Below are 25,417 nucleotides of genomic sequence, written 5' to 3'. Positions count from 1 at the left end.
GTAACCCTCTTCACTGTCCACTACACCTCCAATTTTGGTGTCATCTGCAAACTTACTAACTGTACCTCTTATGTTCGCATCCAAATCATTTATGTAAATGACAAAAGGTAGAGGACTCAGCACCGATCCTTGTGGCACTCCACTGGTCACAGGCCTCCAGTCTGAAAAACAACCCTCCACCACCACCCTCTGTCTTCTACCTTTGTGCCAGCTCTGAATCCAAATGGCTAGTTCTCCCTTTATTCCGTGAGGTCTAACCTTGCTAACCAGTCTCCCATTGGGAACCTTGGTTGAACACCTTACTGAAGTCCATATAGATCACATCTACTGCTCTGCCTTCATCAATCCTCTTTGTTACTTCTTCAAAAAACTCAATCAAGTTTGTGAGACGTGATTTCCCACGCACAAAGCCATGTTGACTATCCCTAATCAGTCTTTGTCTTTCCAAATACATATACATCCTGTCCCTCAGGATTCCCTCCAACAACTTGCCCACCTTCAACATCAGGCTCACCGGTCTACAGTTCCCTGGCTTGTCCTTACCACCTTTCTTAAATAGTGTCACCACATTAGCCAACCTCCAGTCTTCCGGCATCTCATCTGTGACTATCGATGATAAATATCTTAGCAAGAGGCCCAGCAATCACTTCCCTAGCTTCCCACAGAGTTCTCGGGTACACCTGATCAGGTCCTGGGGATTTATCCACCTTTAACCGTTTCAAGATATCTAGCTCTTCCTCCTCTGTAAATCTCTGGAGTTCGGTCACCGATCAGGAACAATCTCCTTGATAGAAGGGACAGACTCAAAGGGCTGAATGCCCCCCCCCCAACCATTTCTGGGCCATGAAAATCCCAGTTGGTTTCTCACCTTTTGTTTCCGTGTCGATAATGGGTGTGGTGGTATCCCGTAACTCTCCCGAATCCACCGAGATACTCCTTTCCCGTTTCACTTTACCCTTCAGCGCTCCGAGGTTGGGCACAGAGTTCTGGCTACTTTTCAGCGCTGAGCTTCCAGGAGAGATCTGTGTGGACTTGGTCCCGTGACCAGGGTTCGATGTGGTTTTGGGGCCCAGGCCACAGACTGGTCCCTGGCTCGCATTGGGGGCAGGGCCACTGCTATTGACCGGCTTACCGTGATTGGTCAGTTTACTGTCTGTGTGCATTTGATTGGTCACAGGTTTCGGCGATGGGACTGTGGACAGGCGGATTTCTGATTCGTGTTTTATTTTCAAACTGTTCTCAGAAAATCTGGAACCAAAAACAAAGAAACAGTTTTTAAATTAAACACATGAGATGTTTAACCGCACAGATCTGGCAGTCAGGTGTGCCTGGTGAAGGAGTCACAAACAGGACAGAATTGAGAATGCATGGCCGAGAGGGACATCAGAAAGGATGGAGTGAGTTCACCGCCTGGCTTCGATTCGTTCAGAACACACTGAAACAGGAAGAGACCATTGAGTCCCTTCAATCCCAACATCAATGAGGTCAGGATTGGCCCCATACCAACTCCACCCTTGGTACAATATCCCCCGTACATCTGCCCAGTAAATCATTCTCAGATTTAAAATGATTAACCAAGCTCTCATCTAATGTGACAGAAAACTCCAAACAGAAGGAGACTGACTTCCCTCCTGATTGGCCGAACTCGGATTTTAAGCACATGGTCCTACATCCTCAACTCCAGCCTCACTGGAAAGGTTTCTCTCTCTCTCAGTTCCATGATGTCAGTCTGTTTGAGTGTCAATACAGGAGAAGGGGAATGTAAGAATGATTAACTCCAGGACACGCAGTGCAATCACGTGTATGTTCGTGGAAGTGAATACAGGCTGCAATTACCAAAGCCCCACATCCCTTGAATCCAAATGGCATGACATGGCACAAGGTCATTGTTACAGAACTGATCCCCGTGGCGCTCCATTCATTGACTAACCTGAAAATTATCTGCTTCCTCTACTCAAGCCTTTATCAAATCCACGTTAATATATCACCCAAATACCATGAACCTTTTGCGCAATAATCGTTTATTTGGTACTTTCCGAAACCCATCTATCTGTTCCCCTGTATCCATCCACCTTGTCACATCCTCAAAGAGCTCTGATGAATTAATCAAACAAAAATTTCATTTCACAAAACCACATCAATTCTGCTAGATTGTAGATACTTTCTAATCAGCTTGATCACAGCTGTTATTACAAGTCTCTAGTTCTCTTGTCCCAGAGATAGAGATGCTAGCACTGTGCCACAGGAGCCCTTACTATCTGAATGTATTATGATTTTCTGAACGTCCTCTAACTTGGTCCTTAATTATAGATTCTAGCAATTTTCCTATGACTGGTGTTAAGCTAATTGGCCCAATTTCCTGCATTTTTTTCTCTCTCCTTTCTCGAATACTGAAGTCATATTTGCAGCTTTCAAATCTTCTGCGGCTTTTCTAGAACCTGTGGGACTTGTGCGGGCACTGTCTCTGAGGCCGGTTCTTTTCAACATCCTCCCACCCCCCCCACCCCTCAAAAGGGGGAAGGACATCTGGTCCATGCAACATGTCACACTTTAGACTCATTCACTTGCTTAGCACTTTCTTTGATTTAATTTGTTATTGTTATATGTATGAAGATACAGTGAAAAGTATTGTATTGTGTGCTAACCAGACAAATCATACCTTACAATAATTAGATTAGATTACAGTGTGGAAACAGGCCCTTCGGCCCAACAAGTCCACACCGACCCGCCGAAGCGAACCCCCCCCATACCCCTACATTTACCCCTTACCTAACACTACGGGCAATTTAGTATGGCCAATTCACCTAACCTGCACATCTTTGGACTGTGGGAGGAAACCGGAGCATCCGGAGGAAACCCACGCAGACATGGGGAGAACATGCAAACTCCACACAGTCAGTCGCCTGAGGCGGGAATTGAACCCGGGTTCTGGCGCTGTGAGGCAGCAGTGCTAACCACTGTGCCACCGTGCATCAGGGTAATTGAATAGAATACAGAATAAGTTACAGCTACAGAGAAAGATCAACTGTAATACATGAGAGGTCCGTTCATAAGTCTGATAATAGCTGGGAAGAGGCAGTTCTTGAATCTGTTAGTACGTGTTTTCAAACTTTTGTACCGTCTGCCTGATGGAAGAGTAGGAGAGAGTATAACTGGGGTGGGAGGGGTCTTTGATGATGTTGGTTGCTTCCCCGTGGCAGCAGGGAGTGTAGATGGAATTACTGGATGAAAGGCTGGATTTGGTGATGGACTGGATTGTGTTCACAACTCGCTGTAGTTTCTTGTGGTCATGGGAAGGACAGTTACCAAACTAAGCTGTGATACATCTGGATAGGAGCTTTCTATGGTGCATCTATTAAAAATAATTTCCTCTCTGTCTTTCACCTTTCAATTTTCTACTTTTCTTGGGATATTTCTAGTGTCTTTCACTGTGAATGGGATTTTAAAAACTTCTTCAAAGTCTCTGCTATTTCCTTGTTTTGCAGTCTCTCACTCTAAAAGGACTAGCATTCATTTTAATTACTCTCTTCCCTTTATACCACAGAAACTTTTACTGTCTGTTTTTATATTTTTGCTAGCTTTCCCTTCCCTCTTTAATTTCTCTGCCTTTATTTTTCTTTCAGGCATCCGTTGCTGAATGGTACATTTACTAATTATTTGGTACTTTATGGAGTGTATTTCTGAAATCTATATACAGTACCCTACATCTACCAGTTCCCCTTTATCCAAACCTCCTTGTTACATCCTCAAGGAACTCTGATAAATCTGTCAAATATGTCAAAATGCACAAAGTACGTGTGCTATAATTTTCCCAATTGCTGGCCTACTGCTAGCATTGTACATTCTTTAAAAATCTGTCAAGCCTGTTTTTTTGAAAACTGACCAAGTGACTCAGGTGGTGACAGGATCAAAATTAGAGAGGTGCTAGAAAAGCACAACAGGTCAGGCAGCAGCCGAGGAGCAGGAAAATCGACGTTTCGGGCAAAAGCCCTTCATCATGTGCTTTTGCCCAAAACGTTGATTTTCCTGCTCCTCGGATGCTGCCTGACCTGCTGTGCTTTTCCAGCACCACTCTGATCTTGACTCTGATCTCCAGCATCTGAAGTACCCATTTCCGCCCTGGTGTTAGGATCAAGTTGGTGTTCCACAAACTAGGGCCAAAACTCCAGGACCTCACTCACTGCAGTACCAAAGTGCTACACGGTCAGAGGTGATACATTAAACTGAGGCCTTGGCTTTCCTCTCAGGTGGTTATAACACTAACCTGATTAAATTTCAAAGATGGGTTCTCTCTGTGTTCTGGCCAGTATCCATTCCACAACCAAAATCATAAAGACAGAGAGTCTGATCATTAATGTGTTGCTTGTGGGATTGTGCTGTGTACAAACTAGCTACTGTGTTTCCTACATTACCAATACAAAACAACTTAATTGGTTATTTAGTGGTTTGGGACATCCTATGGACACGAAAGGGGCTACATAAATTCAATCTTTCTTTTTCCCCTCACACCTGGTCAGTGCACTGTCTCACATTAGCTTCACGACAGACAACTGCTGGTTTCAGCTGGACCTACCACAATACAACTGTAGTAAATATTCAACTCCCGCTTCCCCCCCCCAACTCCCACCTCCTCCCCCTCCCACCACACAGTGACTTGAGACACTCATCAGTTCAAACACAGAACACTTCAACCTCCCAATGTTTTCAATAAATGAATAACAGAATTCAGCACACTGGGAATAACTGCATTAAAAAAATCGCAGTCAGTCCCTTCGCTCTGGCTGTCCCTTTTGTTAGACAAATCAAAAGGTTTTTCTGTACTCACCTACAGGACAGTTCTGCCTTGCAGCCCTGCACTGTGCAGTCTGCTAAAACACCGGTTCCCAGCACAACATCCAATATCTCCAATCGGTCTGACATGTGCTTGCAGCTGCACATTAGGTGGGTGATATGACTCTGGTCACACACTCCCAGTCGTCTGCTTCCTTGCATTCAGAGGCTGTAATCTTCACATCGACACAGCTTCCTCCCCTCAGCAGCTCACTTCAAACACAAGCATGACTCACGCCTAAAAACCACAGCCTGTCGCTACACGATTTATATGTGCGGAATTCAGTCAATCAGACCCTCTTTCTTCAAGTCAGGCATAAACAAAGGACCTCGTCAGTTCTCTCTCTCTCTCTCTCTCTCTCTCCCCTCTTCTCTCATGAACACTCTGTCGAACATGCTCCTGTACTTGTGACACGCTCCCTGCATGACAGAAATCCACCCTTTGAATACAGTCTGAACCCTCACACAGACATCATTCACACCAAAATATCAAAAACAAAACATTCATTTTCGAACAGATCTGTGTCACTGGGAACTTGCTGACTGTAATTCCCCTGTCAAACAGTTCAGTCTGGGACTGCACAACATCAGGTGTACAGGAAGTTTCCAAGTGACCAGCGACTTTGGGGAAGATCAAACCTGGTCATCACCTTTTCACCCCTGCCCTTCAGAAACAGCAAGCAGCCTCACAGTAACATCAAGCAGCACTGGGAAGTCAGGGAGTGATCTGATTGGAGACTCAGTCGGGGATGGGGGGGGCGGGTGGCTGGAGTGGTTTCTGCTCTGATCTAATTGTCCCAATACTGGCCAATGTCCGACACAGTACAAGTCTCTCCTGGGATCACGAGATGATGAGACTGGGGAGTTTAGGAAATCCTGACTGTGGTTGTACTGTTGAATGGGGTTTACTGTTCCCTGGGGCTGACTCCCCGGTGGGGTAAACACAAGGTAGTTTGGGATAAGGAAGGATGCTTGGGGAATCCTTTGTCAACAAGGGTTACACGGAGTTCATTATCAACTGGTGAAATCAGATCAAGGTGCCTTTGGAGAAAGGGGTGAGGGCTATGGTAAAGTGAGATTAAGGGGAAAAAAACCAAAAAAAACTACAGATGCTGGAAATCAGAAACAAAAACAGAAAATTTTGGAGAAACTCAATAGGTCTGGCTGCATCTATGGAGAGAAAGCAAAGTGAACATCGCAGCGACCCGTCTTCTGAACAGGAATATGAACGGGAGAGGCGTTGTGGGGGGGGGGAATGGAGGTTGACATTTGGATGAGAGGGAGAAGTGAGAGTGTGTTCAGAGGGAGGGAAACCTGCGGGAAGTATAAACTCTGCGATCACAGAGGGTCCACCACACGTGAGAGAAACGGCTTTCGCTGGTTTCATGGGGAACTCAGCTACTCCATTCCCCGCCCCCTCAAACCTGGGGTGTCCACAATACACACTGGCTGAAATAGAGTAAATATGAAACAGAAAAATTCCCCACCCCCAACACCTGCCCACTCACTCAGGGCCAAGAGCTGAGTCAGGGACCAGTGTCAATTCCAGTCACCTCTAAACAGCTGGGAAATGCCCCTCTTTTTCCTGTTCCCCGCCCCCCTCTTCTCTCTCACACACACACACAAACTTTCCAGTCACCATCTTTGCACTTCCCCAGTGCAGCTACAGAACACAAATACACCCTCTAAATCAGATGGCAATATTAAAGGAGAGATGATTTGGAGATGCTGGTGTTGGACTGGCGTGTACAAAGTTAAAAATCACACAACATCAGGTTATAGTCCAACAGGTTTAATTGGAAGCACTAGCTTTTGGAGCGTCGCTCCTTCATCAGGTGGTTGTGCACTCCGAAAGCTAGTGCTTCCAATTAAACCTGTTGGACTATAACTTGGTGCTGTGTGATTTTTAACTTTAAAGGAGAGACATTTTGTCCCTCCAAAGCTAACAGAAAACTAGGGTGAAGGGAAGAGATTGTAGACCACTGGTGGGGAAACGTACAAAGGACAGATTCCAGAGTTTGAGAAGGCAGAGAATGGGAGTTGATGGGAATTGTGGGATATGGGGAGGAGGTGGGTCTGGTCTGTATATAACAAATGGGTTCACAGTAGCTAATGTTAGTCCATTCCTAAACCAGTGACAGAGTCAGTGTGTTTGGGACCAGTATCCCATTGAGAGAGCGAGGGAAGGTGACAGTTCGAGTGCGCGCAAAAATGAAAGCAAGAGCAAAAGCGTGTGTTTGTGTGACAAAATGAAAGAAACTTTAAAGTAGAGAAGACTGTTAGGAAAGAGTTGACTTGTCTAAGTGGAGGAGACAGAGTTGTGAACAATGGAGAGGCTGTGAAGTGCTGAGCAGAGGTGTGTGGGGTGGGGCAGTGCAGGGCAGAGCAGAACAGAGTGGGGTGTGCTGCTACTTGCCTGCACACAGCTCCTGGCAGGTTGCACCCAAATGCTTAAGGATCAAAGAGCTGGAGCCCGCACTCAGTGGAAACCTGAGCACAGAGACTGACTCTCGGACCCCACCCTCTGCACCCAGTACTGTAAACAGAACCAGGTCAGGGGCTCCAACACTGCGCTGAAGGACACCCACCGAGATGGTTGCACAGTTGGTCAAGGTGAAGGTGCATAGGAGAGGGGGGGATTGAGAATCCTCGGAGAGAGAAAAAGGTCAGTGTACCAGGGTAATCAAACAGTTGGAAACTTATACCTCTAGAAAACAGAAATGGAGGGGTGACCTGACAGAGGTCTTAAAGTTTATGCTCGATGTGATGATGATGCTTTCACTTTTGGCAGAGACCAGAATTAGTCACTGCTCAATATAGGAGTCGGGAGATCATGTTGCGGCTGTACAGGACATTGGTTAGGCCACTTTTGGAATATTGCATTCAGTTCTGGTCTCCCTCCTGTAGGAAAGACATTGTTAAATTTGAAAGGGTTCAGAAAAGATTTACAAGGATGTTGCCAGGGTTGGAAAGTTTGAGCTATAGAGAGAGGAAAATAGGCTGGGGCTGTTTTCCCTGGAATGTCAGAGGCAGAGGGGCATGGATAGGCTGAATAAACAAGGCCTTTTCCCCAGGGAAGGGGAGTCCAAAACTAGAGGGCATAGGTTTAAGGTGAGAGATTTAAAAAGGACCTGAGGGGCAACGTTTTCATGCAGAAGTTGGTGCGTGTATGGAAAGGACGTGGAGGAGGCTGGTACAATTACAACATTTAAAAGGTATTTGGATGGGTATATGAATAGGAAGGGTTTAAAGGTATATGGGCCAAATGCTGGCAAATGGGAGTAGATTGAGTTAGGATATCTGGTCGGCATGGATGAGTTAGACCAAAGGTCTGTGCTGTACATCTCTATAACAGACAGAGAAGGAAGAGAAAGATATGTTGACAGGGTGAGAAAGAGGAAGATCTTGTGAAGCATATGGTTATGATCTCTGCAGAAACCAATTATATTTTAAATTAAAAAAAATTGAACTTCCACTCAGTAGTTGAAAGGTTACGGTCAAGATTTTGTGTTTTAAAACCTTTACTACAACAAGCAAGCTAAAAATGCTACTAACAAAATACTACTTTTGTGGGAAACTTATACTTTAAATGACAAAGCAGAACTTTGAACAACTAAAAATAAATTCACGCATTAGACCATCCTAAAGTATATATTCCATCAATCCAAAATGATGTTTAGCTCCCAAGAGTTTACTTTTGATATTTTCCTCGCCTAGCCTGGAAACCTTTTGCTCTCGAACAGCCTTTCACATTGTGCGTTTTCCTGGATATTTTCCTTATGGGTAAAGTTTGCTGAATCATCCAGCATCATTTTAACTTCCTGTAAATTTGATAGTGCCAACTTCAGTCACTGCACTCTCCTGGGAGATGAATCGCAGACTTTCAGCCCTGAGCTCCTCAATCGGTCCCTGACCCTGGCACACTGACTGTGTGGTACAGCTTTCAAGAATATTATAGAAATCCTCCCACTCTCAAGGCCACTTCCATGGCAAACATGAATCACATGATTCGGAGATGCCGGTGTTGGACTGGGGTGTACAAAGTTAAAAATCACACAACACCAGGTTATAGTCCAACAGGTTTAATTGGAAGCACACTAGCTTTCGGAGCAACGCTCCTTCATCAGGTGATTCCCACAAAAGTAGTATTTTGTTAGTAGCATTTTTAGCTTGCTTGTTGTAGTAAAGGTTTTAAAACACTATCACCTGATGAAGGAGCGCACTCCGAAAGCTAGTGTGCTTCCAATTAAACCTGTTGGACTATAACCTGGCGTTGTGTGATTTTTAACCATGAATCACATGGGCCTTGTATTCAGGCAGAAATGATGATTTACAATCCTTGCAAGACAACTGCTCTTTATCTTGGACCTCAAAACACAGTTTAAAACATAACTGTTTATAATTCATTATTCTGGGACTTTGAAGACCCACAGTCTATCTGTTGTTAGCACACAGGCTACTGCCATGGTCTTTAATGAGAAACAATTTGCACCTTCTTCCCTGTAAAACAATCCGGATCCCTTTTCATCTGCAGTAACCAAACCTTGTAGTGGTGCTGTCAGTAGGCTTCAGAACAGGTCACGTGGCCCCTTCATTTTTATCTTAAAGACATAGTCCTGAAACGTAATCGCATAAACCTCACCATCATAACAGTGAATGGCAGCACAGAGCAGCTGGAATGAATGGCCTGTTGCCGTTTTACAAATTTTGTGTAACTCACAACTGATGATACCTCAGGGAAGAAATGAATGTGGATCATATGGAGCATTGGGTGTAAGGGCTGTGAGATTGCAGAGTTATGTTGGTGCAAAGATGGGCACAGCAGAGTTAGAGCAAATTAAACCCTGACCCTCACGTTTCTCAGTCAGCTGATTCCATAGAATAAGGAGGGTGTCTGATTTGCCTACTCTTCATGAGCTGGTCCAGAGTGTCATACTGGTCTGGATAACAAGTGGACATTTCTGGGTGGGCGCTCCTGTGTGTTACTGCTCAGTTCATCATCAGACAGCAGCTTCAGCAATGGTCTGCCTGCTGTCTACAGCTGCTTCACGAGGGGGGCACAGAGAGGGAGGGCCACGCCTTTACCATCAGGAACAAGCCAGGGAGATAGGGCAAGGCTAAAGCAGCAGGGCCTGATTGTGAGGTAAAGGGATCAAAAGGTGAGAGAGAGACTTGCCTTTCCTCACTGCATTTCAGGACCAACCAAGTTCAGTCCCTGCTGCAAAACAGAACTGTGCACAGCAAGATCCCAAAAAAGATAATGACCGTGATAATCTGCATTGGAGACGGTGAGCCCTTCGTCCTTCACAGACTGCTTTTCCATTAAGGCGAAAGTGAGGACTGCCGATGCTGGAGATGAGAGTCAAGACTAGAGTGGTGCTGGAAAAGCACAGCAGGTCAGGCAGCATCCGAGGAGCAGGAAAATCGACGTTTCGGGCAAAAGCCCTTCATCATTCCTTTTGACACCTTTACCTCACAACCAAACCCTCCTGCTTCAGCCTTGCCCTATCTCCCTGGCTTCTTCCTGATGGTAAAGGTGTGGCTTCATTCCTAATGAAGGGCTTTTGCCCGAAACGTCGATTTTCCTGCTCCTCGGATGCTGCCTGACCTGCTGTGCTTTTCCAGCACCACTCTAATTGTGCTCTTCCATTAAGCAATTCTCAAAATTCACCAACTACAAAAATAATCCTAAGAGATTAATGGGATTGCTCCTACGTGATTTGATTTTGCACCTTCCAGGGAAAAATATTTGGGATTCATGACAGGAATCTGCGGCCTTTGCTCTCGTGAGTGAAATCAAGGAAACCATTATTAATTCAAGCCTAATGCCTCCAACACAGCAACAGAGACCACTGCAGCGATGGAGGGAGATCACTGAAGCAAACGCATTGAAACCAAAGACTGTGGTGGGATGAACAACTGACTGAGACAGTCAATACCTGGTGCAGTGACTGCGATCCCCAAACTCAGGCCTGATCACCTGCGCAGGGTAATGCGCCGTGTTTGTGTTCTCTTCCAACCCACGGGCAGCACGGTGGCGCAGTGGTTAGCACTGCTTCACAGCACAAGGGTCCCAGGTTCGATTCCAGCCTGGGGTGACTGTGTGGAGTTTGCACACTGCGCGGGTTTCCTCCGGGTGCTCCGTTTTCCTCCCACAGTCCAAAGATGTGCAGGTCAGGTGAACTGGCCACGCTAAATTGCCCATGGAGTTAGGTGCATTAGCCAGAGGGAAATGGGTCTGGGTGGGTTACTCTTCAGAGGGTAATATGGACTTGTTGGGCCGAAGGGCCTGTTTCCACACTGTAGGGAATCTAATCTAATCTAAAAAAATACTGATGGCCAATGGTAAATTATTTACATCTCTGATTTGGAGATGCCGGTATTGGACTGGGGTGTATGAAGTTAAAAATCACACGACACTAGGTTATAGTCCAACAGGTTTAATTGGAAGCACTGGCTTTTGGAGCACCGCATCCTGTTACAACCACCTGAAGGGGCAGCGCTCTGAAAGCTGGTGCTTCCAAATAAACCAGCTGGACTATAACCTGGTGTTGTGTGATTTTTAACTATTTACATCACAACCAGCATCATTCAATAACCCATGACCACTCTGCTGCTTTTGAGACCAGCTAACCCTGACTGTATCAGATTGGCTGTGACATGCTTTGGGACGTGCTGAAGTTGTGACAGACTTCAATAAAATGAGGCATCTCTCCCTGTTTCAGAAGCTGGAAGTTATTGGTGAATCACCAATTCCAGAAGGTGAGAATGATCCTCAGGTTTGGATTTCAATCGGAAACAAGTGTAAAACCATCAACACAGCCTGCACGATCCAGAAAATGACACACTGATCCCAGAGGGGATTATTTTCTCATAATGCCTGCTCATGGCAAAGAAGGGCTCTGGAGCAGGGAATGTTCCTTAAAGCAGTGGGTCACCATGGGCTGAGAACCATTCAGGATTTACAGCAAGTAAAAGGCCAGCCAAACACAATCAATAAGACAAAAAACCGTTAATCACTTTTCAATTACGAGTAGTTACACTGCTAATAGCACCAAATAAAAGACACTTTGATCTTGGGAGCAACACGCGCAGTGCACTTAACCCTCAATTAGCTTTCTGAATTACAGTATTCAACATTGCTCAGCTATATACCCGACTTGTTGTCCAAATTACAAGGTAGCACCGAGGGGGTTAAATGGGCCAGGTTTTCATCAAACAGCCCCCATCGTACAGGTTTGGAATTTCCACCTTGTTATGAGATTAAGGGGTCTGTTTGAATTAAGTTAGAGTGTGCACAGTGAGACAGCCAGTTGTGTCTAACTGGACTAATCCCAATGCCTCTGGGTAAACTTAAAAAGTATACCTCGGCGTTAAAAAAGCAACGAAGCTCAGCAGCTGCAGGTAGAGTCAATAAATCCTGCCTGGGTTTGCTCCTCTCCACAGAACCCGACATTACAAACAGGCCGTGCGAGACATGAAGGCAGGAGAAACAACGCAAAGTTAAAAGGGTCCCTGAACTCAAATCCCTTGAAGCAGTGCAAGATTCAACGGCTTCACAAGATTAAAAAAAGCCCCTTTGGATTCCTTGATATTTGCCTGGGAGTGCAGGCAGAGTAAGGGGAGTGTCTCCAGGTTACTTTATTGTCAGATAATTCTTTTTAATGTTTTGCCCAGGGAGCTTCAGTGATTCAAGATCAACAGCTCCATTACTGATGAAAGGAAAACTCCACTCACATGGAGAGAGCCCAGGGTGAAGCAGAAGTTCAGGCATCGCGAATCTGACAAAACTCTTGGGTGAAAAACTATCCTTCCTGTTGTGGAATTCCCCAATTCAGATACTCTTGCTGTTCCCCTCCATTTTCTCACTCAATAGGAACAAGTCATTGGATAGTAAATGTTAGAACAGAGCATGGGACCGCCATTCGGCCCATCAAACTGGCTCCATCATTCAATACGATCCTGACTGATCTTGAGCTTCAAATTCACTCCCCCGCCCATTTCCATATCCTTGATTCCCTGAGACAAATATTCTGTTGATCCCGGCCTTAAATATACTTGATGATGGAGCATCCACATCCCTCTTGGACACAGAATTCCAAAGATTCACAATCCTCTGATTGAAGACGCTTCTTGCCCCTCGTCCCTATATGACTGGCCCCATTTGGGGAGACTGTGCCTGTGTTTTAGGTTCCCCAGCCAGGCAGGAGCAATCTCTTTGTATTTACCCAGTCAGGTGTCTGTTTCAATGAGAGCTCCCCTCAATTTTTTAAACTCCAGAGAATTTGGTCCAATTTACTCAGCTTCTCATCAAAGGATAAATCCAGTAGTCAACTGAGTGAAGTTCTGCTCCATCATCTCCAGTGCAATTCCATCACTCCTTGAATATGAAGACCAAGCTTCTTCACTCCTGTACTCCAAACAAGACACACCAAATATCAGCTGCCTTCCTAACTGCTCACTGCACCTACATATTGACTGTGGGTGTATTTGTATGAAAAACAGGTCTCGCTGATCCACAACATTTACAAGTTTCGAACTGTTTAAACGATATTCTGCTTGTCTATTCTTATAGCCGAAGTGAATACCTTCACACCTGCCCACATTATACTCCACCTGACATCCTGATGCCCACTCGTTTCCATATTGTGCCCACAACTCTCATTCCACAGAGCCTTATTCCATCTGTGTCTCTTCACCCAAGTCATCGATACGGATTGTAAATAGCTGAGGCTGAAGTACTGACTCATGCTGGTTTTCGCATTCACAGCATCTTCACTTGCCCAGAGGGCAGTTAATAATTCGTGACATTGCTGTGGGTCTGGAATCACACGTGGTCTAGATATTAGTGAACCAGATGGGTTTGTTTTTTTGACAATAGATTCATGGTCATCATCAGTCTTAATTCCAGTCATTTTAAATTTAATTCAAATTATACCATCTGCCATGGCTGGATTTGAACCTGGGTCCCCAGAACATTATCTGGGTCACTGGATCAATAATCCAGCGATGATACCACTAGGCCATTGTCTTGCTTCTTCCCTTCCTTGCAATATTTTTGTTCTGCAAATATTAATGTCCTCAATTTCCTCACCTGTATTAGCCCAAGGTTATTGTCTACATCTGGAATGATACTTGTGCCTTCTGTTTTGATGACAAACACACAATACTTATTCGATGTCTCTGCAATTTCCTTGATTTCACAAGACGAGTTATACGATTACTGCTTCGAATGACTGATATTTACTTTCGCTACTCTATTACTTTTTGCTTGCTGCTTGCCATTGTAATGGGTGCCATCCTGTTGTCACTCAAGATGTTCAGTTTACTGTTAAGGACAATCAATTGAGAATGAGGAGTCTAACTGAGTTTTCTTATCACCCCACCACCTCACCTCTGACGCTTGCCCAAAGATGCCAGAGTAGGCGAGTGGATAGTGCTCTTACAAAGTCCCAAGCCAAGTGCAGTACAGATGGAGTGCTGCAGTCTCAGGGTGCTATCCTTCCAATGAGTTATTGTTTTGGTCTTCTCAAGTGTTAATTTCTTATTCATTAGGAATGCTCTCCTGGTGCTCTAGCCAATATTTATTTATCCCTCAAATTAACACGAGGATGATTATCCAGTCACTTATTGCATTACAGCTTGAAGGATCCTGCCACGCATTAACTGTTTCCAGGAGTGAGTACAGAGAGAAGTCGTTAATTGGTTGTAAAATACTTTGAAATGCTCTGAAGTCTCGAAAGGTGCTCCATAAATAGCAACCTCTTTCTTTCAGTTTGGTACATCCACTTGACTATGATCAGCTAAATCCACTTGGAACAGCAAGTGAGCCCAAGGCATTCCTGGCTTCTTTTCATTCACTTGTGGGTATAAGCATCACTGGCTGGGCCCAGCATTTATTGCCCATCCCTAGTTGCCCCTTGATAAGGTGGGGGTGAGCTGTCTTCTTGAACGCTGCATTCCATTCCCTGAGGGAGGGAATTCCAGGATTCTGACCCAGTGATAGTGAAGACAGGATGATATATTTCCAAGGCAGGATGAGATGGTGAGGTGCCAGGCACCAGGAGGATGCAGACAAGACTGAATGAAGATGCCTTGGTCCTGCAGGAGGGAGAGTTCTTGGTCTCAGGCCACTACATTGACAAGTGAAGATGAGCAAAATGAGCTGCTCATTCACGGCTGGGATCACGTTTCTGTGCTAATCTAGAACTGCAACTAATTAGGAACTACACGTAAACGGTTGCATTCATACAGCGCCTTGTAAAATGTGCCACAGAACCAAATGTCAAATATAACATCAAGCCACAAAAGGCGATATTAAGATAAGTGACCAAGTGCTTGGTCAAAGAGGTAGGTTTTAAGGAGTGTCTTACAAGGGGAGGGAGGAGGAGCAACAGCTGGAAGAGCTTGTCACAGAGCACGGTGACAATGACCAATGAAGCAGTGATGCTAATCTGTGACACTCTCAAGGTCAGAATTGGAGGAACACAGTGACCTTGGAATCTGATGAAAATGTTTGAGTGTTGACAGACCTAGAGCTGACACAGGTCTGGGTAACAGGTGAACAAGACTTGCTCAGAGATTTGCAAGAGATGGTCAGCAGAGTTCACCTGGAGTTCAACCTTATGGAGAGTAGATGGTGAGTGACTGGCCAGGACAGAGGCATGGATAAGGACTCGCGAGTTGCAGCAGTGAGAGAGCAGGCGGTCCCTCTGATGGAGTGGAATATAGTGACAAAACGAGGTGAGGAGTGCAGTCTATGAAAGGGTTGATACAAGCTGGGAGAAGAGGCCTTTAACATTACAAAGAGATTTGATACTGAATGTAGGGGGCAGTCCCTAGGCCAAAGGGAACCAGGTCACAGCTGCAATAACACCAACTCACTGGTTCTTGGAACAGAGTTGAAACTCCAAGAGCATGGCCTTTGAGAGGCCCATGACACATACCCAGCCACAGACCATCTGCTCCCATCACTGCTCTACACTCCAGTGAAGCTTTACTGAATCAAACTGTGTCAGAGGTTCCATTCGGCCCATTGTGTCTCTGCCAGCACCTTTGAAGGGAGCCAGACCCACACAACCGCTCCCACCAATCCCCGGTCATTCCCCATCGCCCTGGAAAATGTCCCTGTCCCAATATTTATGTAACTCTCTTTTGCTAGTTCTTACCGTACTGAAATCTTCTGCTCATTCAAGCAGTTCATTCCCCATCATAACTCAATCCTTCCAGATCTCCCTCCATGATTCTGCTGCCAATTGCTTATCGGACTGTTGGTGGTGGGGGAAGAGGGAATGATTGAGAAGTGGGACCTCTGTGACATCAATCCCTGAAAGGGTTAAATGGCAACAGAAAGTGCCACTTGGGCAGACAGCAACAGTGAGTGACATCAGCAGCAGCTGTCAGCTCAAAGAGGAAGCCATACGTCACATCAACAACGAGCCATCGTGAAATTCCCCAGTAGCGGCTGCTGCTAACTCCACCTACACAACATCCTGCAGCAGTACTCAGCAGTTACAGACTACAGGTTCCTTAAATAAACACACAAACGACAGGTGAACAACGGAAATACAGTTCTCTGGCAGTTCCTGCCAGTCTTAGAAGTTTCCCTGCACAGAGTGAGATTTGAGGGGAATAAGGTATTGCACCCCCCCCACCCCCACAGCACTCATTAAACTACCGAACATTAGATCACTCGAACTAGCTAACATGCAGGATTCAGTTGTAGGCTGAAATCGAATTAACAGTTCCAGCTACTTGGCAAGGGCCACACGGTGTAGTCACGGCATGTTGAGGATCACACGCTGTATGTGGTCAACACATATAGCAGCAAAAATGCTTTTATTTTAAATAATATGATCCCTGTACAGTGGCTTTACTCTGTCGAATAGCCCAACCATAAGACATAGGAGAATGTGGCCATTCCACCCATCGAGTCTGCTTCACCATTTGATCATGGCTGATATGTTTTTCAACCCCATTCTCCAGCCTTCTCCCTGCAACCTTTAATCCCCTTATCAATCGACAACCTATCCATCTCTGTCTGTCATACACTCAATGACTTGGCCTCCACAGCCCTCTGTAGCAATGAGTTGCACAGATTCCCCACCCTCTGACTGAAGAAATCCCCCCTCACCTCAGTTCTAAAGGGTCACCCCATCACTCTGAGGCTGTCCCCTCAGGCCCTTTGTCTCTCCTACTGGTGGAAACATCTGTTCCGTGCCCACTCTATCCAGGCCTCTCAGCACCCTTTAAGTTTCAATAAAATCTCCCTCATCCTTCTAAATTCCATGGAGTACAGACACAGATCCTCAACCACTCCTCATATGACAGACTCATCATTTCTGGGATCATTCTTATGGATTTGCTCTGGACGTCTCCTCCAATGCCAGCACATCCTTCCTCGCTAATCCAGCCACAAACTGCTCACAATATTTCAAATGGAGCTGGAGAAAATGGGTGAAGTCCTTAATGAGTAATTTGCATCGGTATTCACCATAGAGTTGGTCATAGATGATGGTAAGACTAGAGAGGGGTATCTTGATATCTTGGAGCATTTCGATATTAAGGAAGAGTTGGTGTTAGGGGTCTTGAAAAACATTAAAGTGGATATGTCCACAGGGTCTGATGGGACCTATCCCAGGATACTGAGGGAGGCAATGAAGGAAGTGGCTGGGATCTTTACAGAGATCATTAGAGGTGACAGAAGACTGGAGAATAGCTAATGTTGTTCCTCTGTTTAAGAAGGGCAACAGGGATAATCCAGGAAATAATAGGCCGGTGAACCTTACATCAGTGGTAGCAAAATTATCAAGAAGATTCTTAGGGACAGGATCGACTCAAATTTGGAGAAAAATGAACCTTTTTGGGGATAGTCAGCATGGCTTTTTCGCAGGGGAGATTTTGTCTCACACAGTCAGTTGAGTTTTTTTGAGGAAGTGATGAAAATGACTGATGAGGGCAGGGCAGTGGATGTTGTCTATATGGACTTTATTGAAGCATTTAACAAGGTCCCTGATGGTAGGCTGGTTCAGAAGATGAAGTCATATAAGATCTACAATGCGTTGGCAAGCTGGATTCAAAATTGGCTGGCTATAGAAGACAGAGGGTCAACGTAGAGGAGTATTTTTCTGACTGGAGATCGGTGACCAGTGGATCCACAGGATCAGTGCTAGGGCCTCTGTTGTATATTATATAAGATTTGGATGAAATTGTAATGGTCTGATTTGTAAGTCTGCAGGTAACATGAAAATTGATGGAGTTGTGGATAGTGAGGAATGTTATCAAAGGATACAGCAGAATATAGATCAGTTGGAAAGTTAGGCATAGAAATGGCAACTGGAGTTTAATCCAGATGAGTGTGAGTGAGAGTGTGAGGTCAAATGTAAGAGGGAAGTATACAGTAAATAGCAGAATCAGGAACACTGATATACAGAGGGATCTTGGGATGCAAGTGTGCAGTTCCCTGAAAGCAGACAAGGTGGTAGAGAAGGGGTTTGGCATGCTTCCCTTCATTGGTTGGAGCACTGAGTAAAGAAGTTGGCAAGATTAGAGTGTTGCTGGAAAAGCACAGCAGGTCAGGCAGCATTTGAGCAGGAGAATCGACATTTCGGGCAAAAGCCCTTCATCAGGAATCAAGAAAGAAGTTGGCAAGTCATGTTGCAGCTGTTCAAGACTTTATTTCGGCCACATATGGAGTATGTGAATATTGTGCGTATGTTCTGGTTGCCACACTATAGGAAGGCCATGAAGGTTTTGGAGAGAGTGTAGAAGAAGTTTACCAGAACTTTACCTGAACTGGAGAGTAACAGGTATAAGGAGAGATCGGACACACTTGGATTGTTTTCACTCGAACATCAGAGGATGTGGGGTGACCTGATAGACGTTTATAAAATTATCAGAGGCATGGATAGGGTGGATAGTCAAAAGACTTTTTCCCAGAATGGAAATTTAAGGTACTGGGGACATCGGTTCAAAACTTGTAAAGGAGGTGTGCAAGGCAAGTTTTTTTTAATAAGATGGTGGTACGGTCCTGAAACACACTGCTGGGGAGGTGGCAGAAGATACAAAAGCAACATTTAAGAAGCATTTAGACAAACATTGGAATAGGCAGGGAACAGAGGGATACAGATCAGGTGCAGGTAGGTGGGATTTGTTTAGAATGACATAGTGGTCAGCACAGGCATTTGCTGTTCTATGTTCTAAATGCAGTCTGACCAGAGCCTTGTATAGCCTCAGCAGTACATCCCCACCCTTGTATTCTAGCCCTCTTGAATTGAATGCCAACGTTGTATTTGCATTCCAACTGCCAACTGAACCTGCAAGTTAACCTTTAATAGAATCTTGAACTAGGACTCCTAAGTCCTTTGTGCTTCAAATTTTCCAAGATTTTCCCCATTTGGAAAATACTCTACACCGCTGTTCTTCCAATCAAAATGCATAACCTACACTTTCCCACACTATATCCCATCTGGCATTTTTTTTGCCTGTTCTCACAATCTATTCAAGTTCTTCCGCAGTCTCTCTGCAACACTGCCCTCAGTTCCTTCGCCCAGATTACACATGAAAGTGAAACAATCATGGTATTCGAACAGATGAAAGACTCAACAGACAATCAAGGTAGTTTTCAATGTATAATTTCAGTTACATCACACTGTAAATTTTTGCTATAAATTCTGTGTTTTAGGATTGAGTTTTCCACAATCACCTGATGAATGAGCAGCGCTCCAAAAGCTAGTGCTTCCAATTAAACCTGTTGGACTATAACCTGGTGTTGTGTGATTTTTAACTTTGTACACCCCAGTCCAACACCGGCATCTCCACATCATGGTTTCGCCCAGATCATTCACGTTACTGTGGACCACTGTGGAACTCCTCTAGTCACCACCTTCCATTTTAAAAAAAACACCTTTATTCCTATTACCTGCCCCATACCAGTCAGCCAATCCTTGATCCATGCCAGTACCTTGCCCCGGGGAGAAAGTGAGGACTGCAGATGCTGGAGATCAGAGCTGAAAAATGTGTTGCTGGAAAAGCGCAGCAGGTCAGGCAGCATCAAAGGAGCAGGAGAATCGACGTTTCGGGCATAAGCCCTTCTTCAGGAAATCAGAATTCTTCAGGATTTCCTGAAGAAGGGCTTATGCCCGAAACGTCGATTCTCCTGCTCCTTGGATGCTGTCTGACCTGCTGCGCTTTTCCAGCAACACATTTTTCAGCTCAGTACCTTGTCCCGAACACCACGGACTCTTATCATATTTAGCAGTCTCCTGGTCAGCACCTGTCAAAGGCCTTCTGGAAATGTGAGTGACCCTTACCCTGCTGAATAAACACTGTCCTTGTACAGTTACAGAGTGAGTGACCCTTACCCTGTATAAACACTGACATTGTACAGTTCCACAGTAAGTGACATTTACTCTGAATAAACAGTCGTCATGAGTAGATTAAAAAAATGAATTCGTCATCAACTAAACAATTTAAAATGCACACAAAATAGGAGAAATTGCCAAATCAGATTACTGATTGTGCGCTTGCAAATGTTTTCATGGGATGATTCAGTATCAGAAGCAAACTGTGCATTCCTATAAAATTCTGACACTCTCTGCAGGGCAGCTCTTTGCTGTGAGAATACTCCAGTGCCCTCCAGTGGCAGACACTGCAGCCAGTTCATTCCAACACTGACCACCTTTATCACTCACCCAGCTTATCCTGCACTTTCTCTTAGCGTTAAATCTGCTAAGGGGCAGTTTGAACTGTGCCAGTCTTGTGGAATTTTACTCACAATGGATTTTACTGAACTTATTTTACAGAAAACAACATATATTGCAATCAACAAACTTTTACATCCACATCCATCAGCTCTGAGCAAGAGTCCGACTGGACTTGAAACGTTTATCGCTGGTTCTTTCTCACAGACCACCTGAGTTTCTCCAGCCCTTCAAGTACCTGAGTCATACTTTCAACATCTCAGTATTTTACCTTTATTTAAAACCACCTCAATGGGCAGACAGAGGTAATATTAAATTACAGCACCTCAGAACATAGAACTGTACAGCATGGAAACAGATCCTTTGGTCCAACTCGTCCATGCCAACCAGATATCCCAACCTAATCTACTCCTATTTGCCACCATTTGGCCCATATCCATCTAAACCCTTCCTATTTATATACCCATCCAGATGCCTTTGGCTCAGTGGTTAGCACTGCTGCCTCACAGCACCAGGAACCCGAGTTCAATTCCCACCTCAGGCGACTGTCAGTGTGGAGTTTGCACATTCTCCCTGTGTCTGCATGGGTTTCCTCCGGGTGCTCTGGTTTCCTCCCACAGTCCAACGATGTGCAGGTCAGGTGAATTGGCCATGCTAAATTCAGGGATATATAGGTTAGGTGCATTAGTCAGGAGAAATGTAGGGTAACAGGTCTGGGTGGGATACTCACCAGAGAGGCAGTATGGACTTGTTGGGCTGAAGGGTCTGTTTCCACACTGTAGGAATTCGAATTCTAATTCTAAATGTTGTAATTGTACCAGTCTCTACCACTTCCTCTGGAAGGTCATTCCATACACACACCACCCACTGCGTGAAAAAGTTGCCCCTTAGGTCCCTTTTAAATCTTTTCCCTCTCACCTTAAACCTCTGCCCTCTAGTTTTCAGCCCCTCTCTATAGTTCAAACCCTCCAACTGACGACATCCTTGTAAAACTTCTCTGAACCCTTTCAAGTTTCACAACATCCTCTGACAATCTTTTTCATCAAGTTACCAAATCTATTCTGAAATCTTGCAAAATGGCGGTAAAACTAAGAAGCCATCAGAGATTTGAATTACCAGTGGGGCCAACAAATAGAAACACATCTGCAAAAGACTGCAAGACTCGCGAGGCAATTCCTCTGAACATTTAACTCCAGAAATGAACGAATTACCTTTGTGTGTCCGTGAGTGGGGGGCTCTTCAGACCTCTGGGCCTGGAGCAGCCAGACAGAAGTGTGCCTGGACTGTGAGACAGCATTCCCGGAGAGCCAGGGCTCTTTAACTGCTTGTTGGGGCTGGAGGTTTTCTGCGCTCGGCCTGGCTTCTGTGAGCCAGCCAACATTTTATTGTCCGTCAGCCGACTCCGCTCCTTCTTATTCTTCTTCTGACAAACAAACTGCTCGAGAACGGGGAGCTCCTGTGTCACGGGAAGTATCTGCTGGGAGTCAGACTGCTCTTGTTGCCGGTACTCTCTCATCTCCTGAGCTCACTGGGACAGTGGGAGGAAAAAATTCAGTCAGTCAGTCACTTCTCAACCAAAATCACCTGAAACCACAAACATAAAATACAGCCAGCTGTCCGCTTAACATTCAGGGTCTTGGATATCCCTAATCCACCCGACATTCGCAAAGCCACTGACCGACTGACAGTGAATTATTCAGATTCACTGTCTTCCAGTGTCAGCCATCTCTCAGTCAATAGCTTTCACTTCCAAGTTAGAAGGATGTCTGTTCAAATTCCCTGCTGAGACCCAGAGCACTAATGATGGCTGCTGTTACAATGGAGGCCTGAGGGAGTGCCACATTGTCTGTGCTGGTGGTGATGTTAAACCAAGGGGATTTGCGTGCTCCCTCAGAGGCAGCTGAAGCATAACACACCAATGATTTAAAAAAAACAGCAAGTTCTGTTACCCGATGGTGATCCCGCAATCAAACTCATTCCGCTCTCTGTGGACTCTTACTGTGCATAGATTCAGTGTGTAATAGTGTCAACACTCCACTTATTGGCTGCACTGCACTCTGAGCTTGTGAAAGATGCTATATGAATGCAAGTCGTATTAAGCAAGGTTTTTAGTATACTAACATTTCCTGCATTAATATACTACACCCTTCCAGGCAAGATTACATCTTCACTTTCTGAAATTGAAGTGATTTCTCCATCTCTCCAAACACCACCTGTTTCAATGCTCTGACACTAAGTGATCAATTCATTATAAAAACCAGACTCAGCATCACTAGTTCACTCCCTGCCTCTCTGCCCAGCCCTATCCCACTGCCCCTCTCTGTCCCTGATCACACCACCTCATCTCCATCCTCCCCCCCCCCCACACCCTACATCCCTCCCCGTTGCACCATGTTCAATGTGACACTAATCACCATTACTGTCTCAAAAACTAACTGCTCCCTAAAATTGCAATTCCATCCCAAAGCCAGCAGTTTCTGGTTCCATACTCCCTCACCTGAATGTAAAAGCTAGGTTCTGACTCACATAAAGCTGAGTTAAAGTCATCTTTCAGGGCTCCCACAGTGTTGTTGTGAAAGCTGTCCCATTGGAACTAGTCCCAGGTTGGACTAACTGTCCCAACTCAGCTGATCGCGTTTCTCCAGAACCTTAATTAGATTAACTTTAATCTATTTAAAATCCTTACTGAAGATTCTCCAATCAGATGGCTTCTTATACAGTTGGAGAGCAAGCTGTAGCCAATGGGATGGGCTGACAGTAAAACATTCTGGTTCCTTCTCGAAGTTTGTTGTTTTAAAGTTTCAATGATCTGTTAGAGAAACCAGAAACAGAAATGAATGAGTATCGCTGTTTACAGAGACACAGGCTGCATGCACCACTCAGCTACTAGAGGGAGCTTCTGAGTCAGGTATGTATCACAGCATTAACCCCTCAATATTAACCCCTAAACGTTAGCCTCCCAATATGTGCTACCCAATGTTAGTCTCCCCAATATTAGCCCCAGCCCCATGTATCCACCATCGCTTCGCCACCAGCACCTCCCCCCACCTGTGGAGGTTTAATGGGGTGGATTTGCAGAGGATGAATCTAATTTTTTTTGAAATTTCTAAAACTAGGAGTTAGAGAGAGGCGATGACATAAGGGTGTTGTCATTTCAGTAGTGTTCCAGAGGCCCTGCTGATGTTCTGGGGACCCATGTTCAAACCTCACTCCGGAAGATGGTGGAATTTGAATTTGATGAAAATCTAGAATCATAAAACATTAAATACTGAAAGTGTCATCTGGTTCACTACTGTGCCTTAGGTAATAATCTGCCTGACTCCACACCCATGTGATTCACTCCTAACAGCTCTCTGCAATGACTTAGCCATTCAGTTCTACTCTCTATTAAATCCCTTCGGGAAGTTGTACCCAGAGTCTGGGATAAACTTTACTTGGGAAGGGGATTTAACATTCTCTTGAGTGCTGCCTGATGCGACTAACTCTTGACGGGATCAGCAGCATTTGATTCATTCAAAAGCTGGTAAATGATCAGGGACAACCCCGTCTCATATAGAGTGCATAAACAACCCCTCCCCAAAGGAACCTGCACTCATCATTCTCACCATCTGTCCAAAACAAACCAGGGAAGTGGTTGGATTGCTCATATGAATCAGTGGTCAGGGTGTGCTGATGCTTTCGTCCTAATACTGAGGGGGTGAGGGGGTGAGGAGGAGAGAGAGAAAGATATTTAGGTCATGAATTTCATTTCTGTTATTTCACGGGACTGTACATGTTTTAGATTCACACTAGCTTAAATGGAGTCAGGAACGGAGATAATGTACAGTCATAAATTATCAGGATATCCCAGGAATATTAAACTTCAGCAAAGAAAATTCCCAGGACAGACAGCAAGTTTTGGTATCTTGCTATGTGAAACCATTCCTTCAGAAATGTATGACTACATTTGAATTATACTTAATGTGCTTTGGGACAGTCTGTGGCTGTACGTGGTGCTATATAAATGCATATCTTCCATTCATTAGTGGCACACCTTTGATCCTGGGTTCCTGCCTGTCAGATTCCACTGATCCCAAATGCAATGCAATCCCACACACACTGACTCTCACTGGGATACGGGTTCCCACACACACACTGACTCTCTCACTTGGGTACAGGGTCCCACACACACTGATTCTCACTGGGATACGGGGTCCACAGACACTGACTCTCACTGGGGTATGGGGTCCCACACACACACTGACTCTCACTGGGGTACAGGGTCCCACACACACTGACTCTCACTGGGGTACAGGGTCCCACACACACTGACTCTCACTGGGGTACGGGGTCCCACACACACGGACTCTCACTGGGATACGGGGTCCACAGACACTGACTCTCACTGGGGTACAGAGTCCCCCCCACACATTGACTCTCACTGGGGTACAGGGCCCCCCCCACACACTGACTCTCACTGGGGTACAGAGTCCCCCCCATACACTGACTCTCACTGGGGTACAGGGTCCCCCCCCACACACTGACTCTCACTGGGATACGGGGTCCACAGACACTGACTCTCACTGGGGTAGAGAGTCCCCCCCACACACTGACTCTCACTGGGGTACGGGGTCCCACACACACGGACTCTCACTGGGATACGGGGTCCACAGACACTGACTCTCACTGGGGTAGAGAGTCCCCCCCACACACTGACTCTCACTGGGGTACAGAGTCCCCCCCACACACTGACTCTCACTGGGGTAGAGAGTCCCCCACACACACTGACTCTCACTGGGGTACAGAGTCCCCCCCACACACTGACTCTCACTGGGATACGGGGTCCACAGACACTGACTCTCACTGGGGTAGAGAGTCCCACACACACACTGACTCTCACTGGGGTA

General features: G+C 45.4%; 1 protein-coding gene across 3 annotated transcripts in view; it reads right to left on the bottom strand.

Moving 5' to 3' along the window:
• The window catches only part of bcl9l (bcl9 like), an 80,593-nt gene that overhangs the window by 21,622 nt on the left and 33,554 nt on the right, over positions 1-25,417 (bottom strand). For 2 of the 3 annotated variants that reach the window (XM_043677703.1, XM_043677702.1), the window contains exons 2-4: positions 23,218-23,340; positions 21,743-22,059; positions 869-1,248 (exon numbers count right to left, since the gene is read on the bottom strand). In XM_043677703.1, the coding sequence (XP_043533638.1) occupies positions 869-1,248; positions 21,743-22,047 (685 nt within the window). In that variant the 5' untranslated portion in view covers positions 22,048-22,059; positions 23,218-23,340. Of the gene's footprint in view, positions 1-868; positions 1,249-21,742; positions 22,060-23,057; positions 23,158-23,217; positions 23,341-25,417 lie in introns of those variants that run through there. The other variant, XM_043677704.1, reaches the window with a different exon arrangement.

Source organism: Chiloscyllium plagiosum, chromosome 36 (genome assembly GCF_004010195.1).
Source record: "Chiloscyllium plagiosum isolate BGI_BamShark_2017 chromosome 36, ASM401019v2, whole genome shotgun sequence".
NCBI lineage: Eukaryota > Metazoa > Chordata > Chondrichthyes > Orectolobiformes > Hemiscylliidae > Chiloscyllium > Chiloscyllium plagiosum.
The sequence above is the reverse complement of the archived record's forward strand: the minus strand, read 5'-3'. Positions and strand labels throughout refer to the sequence as shown.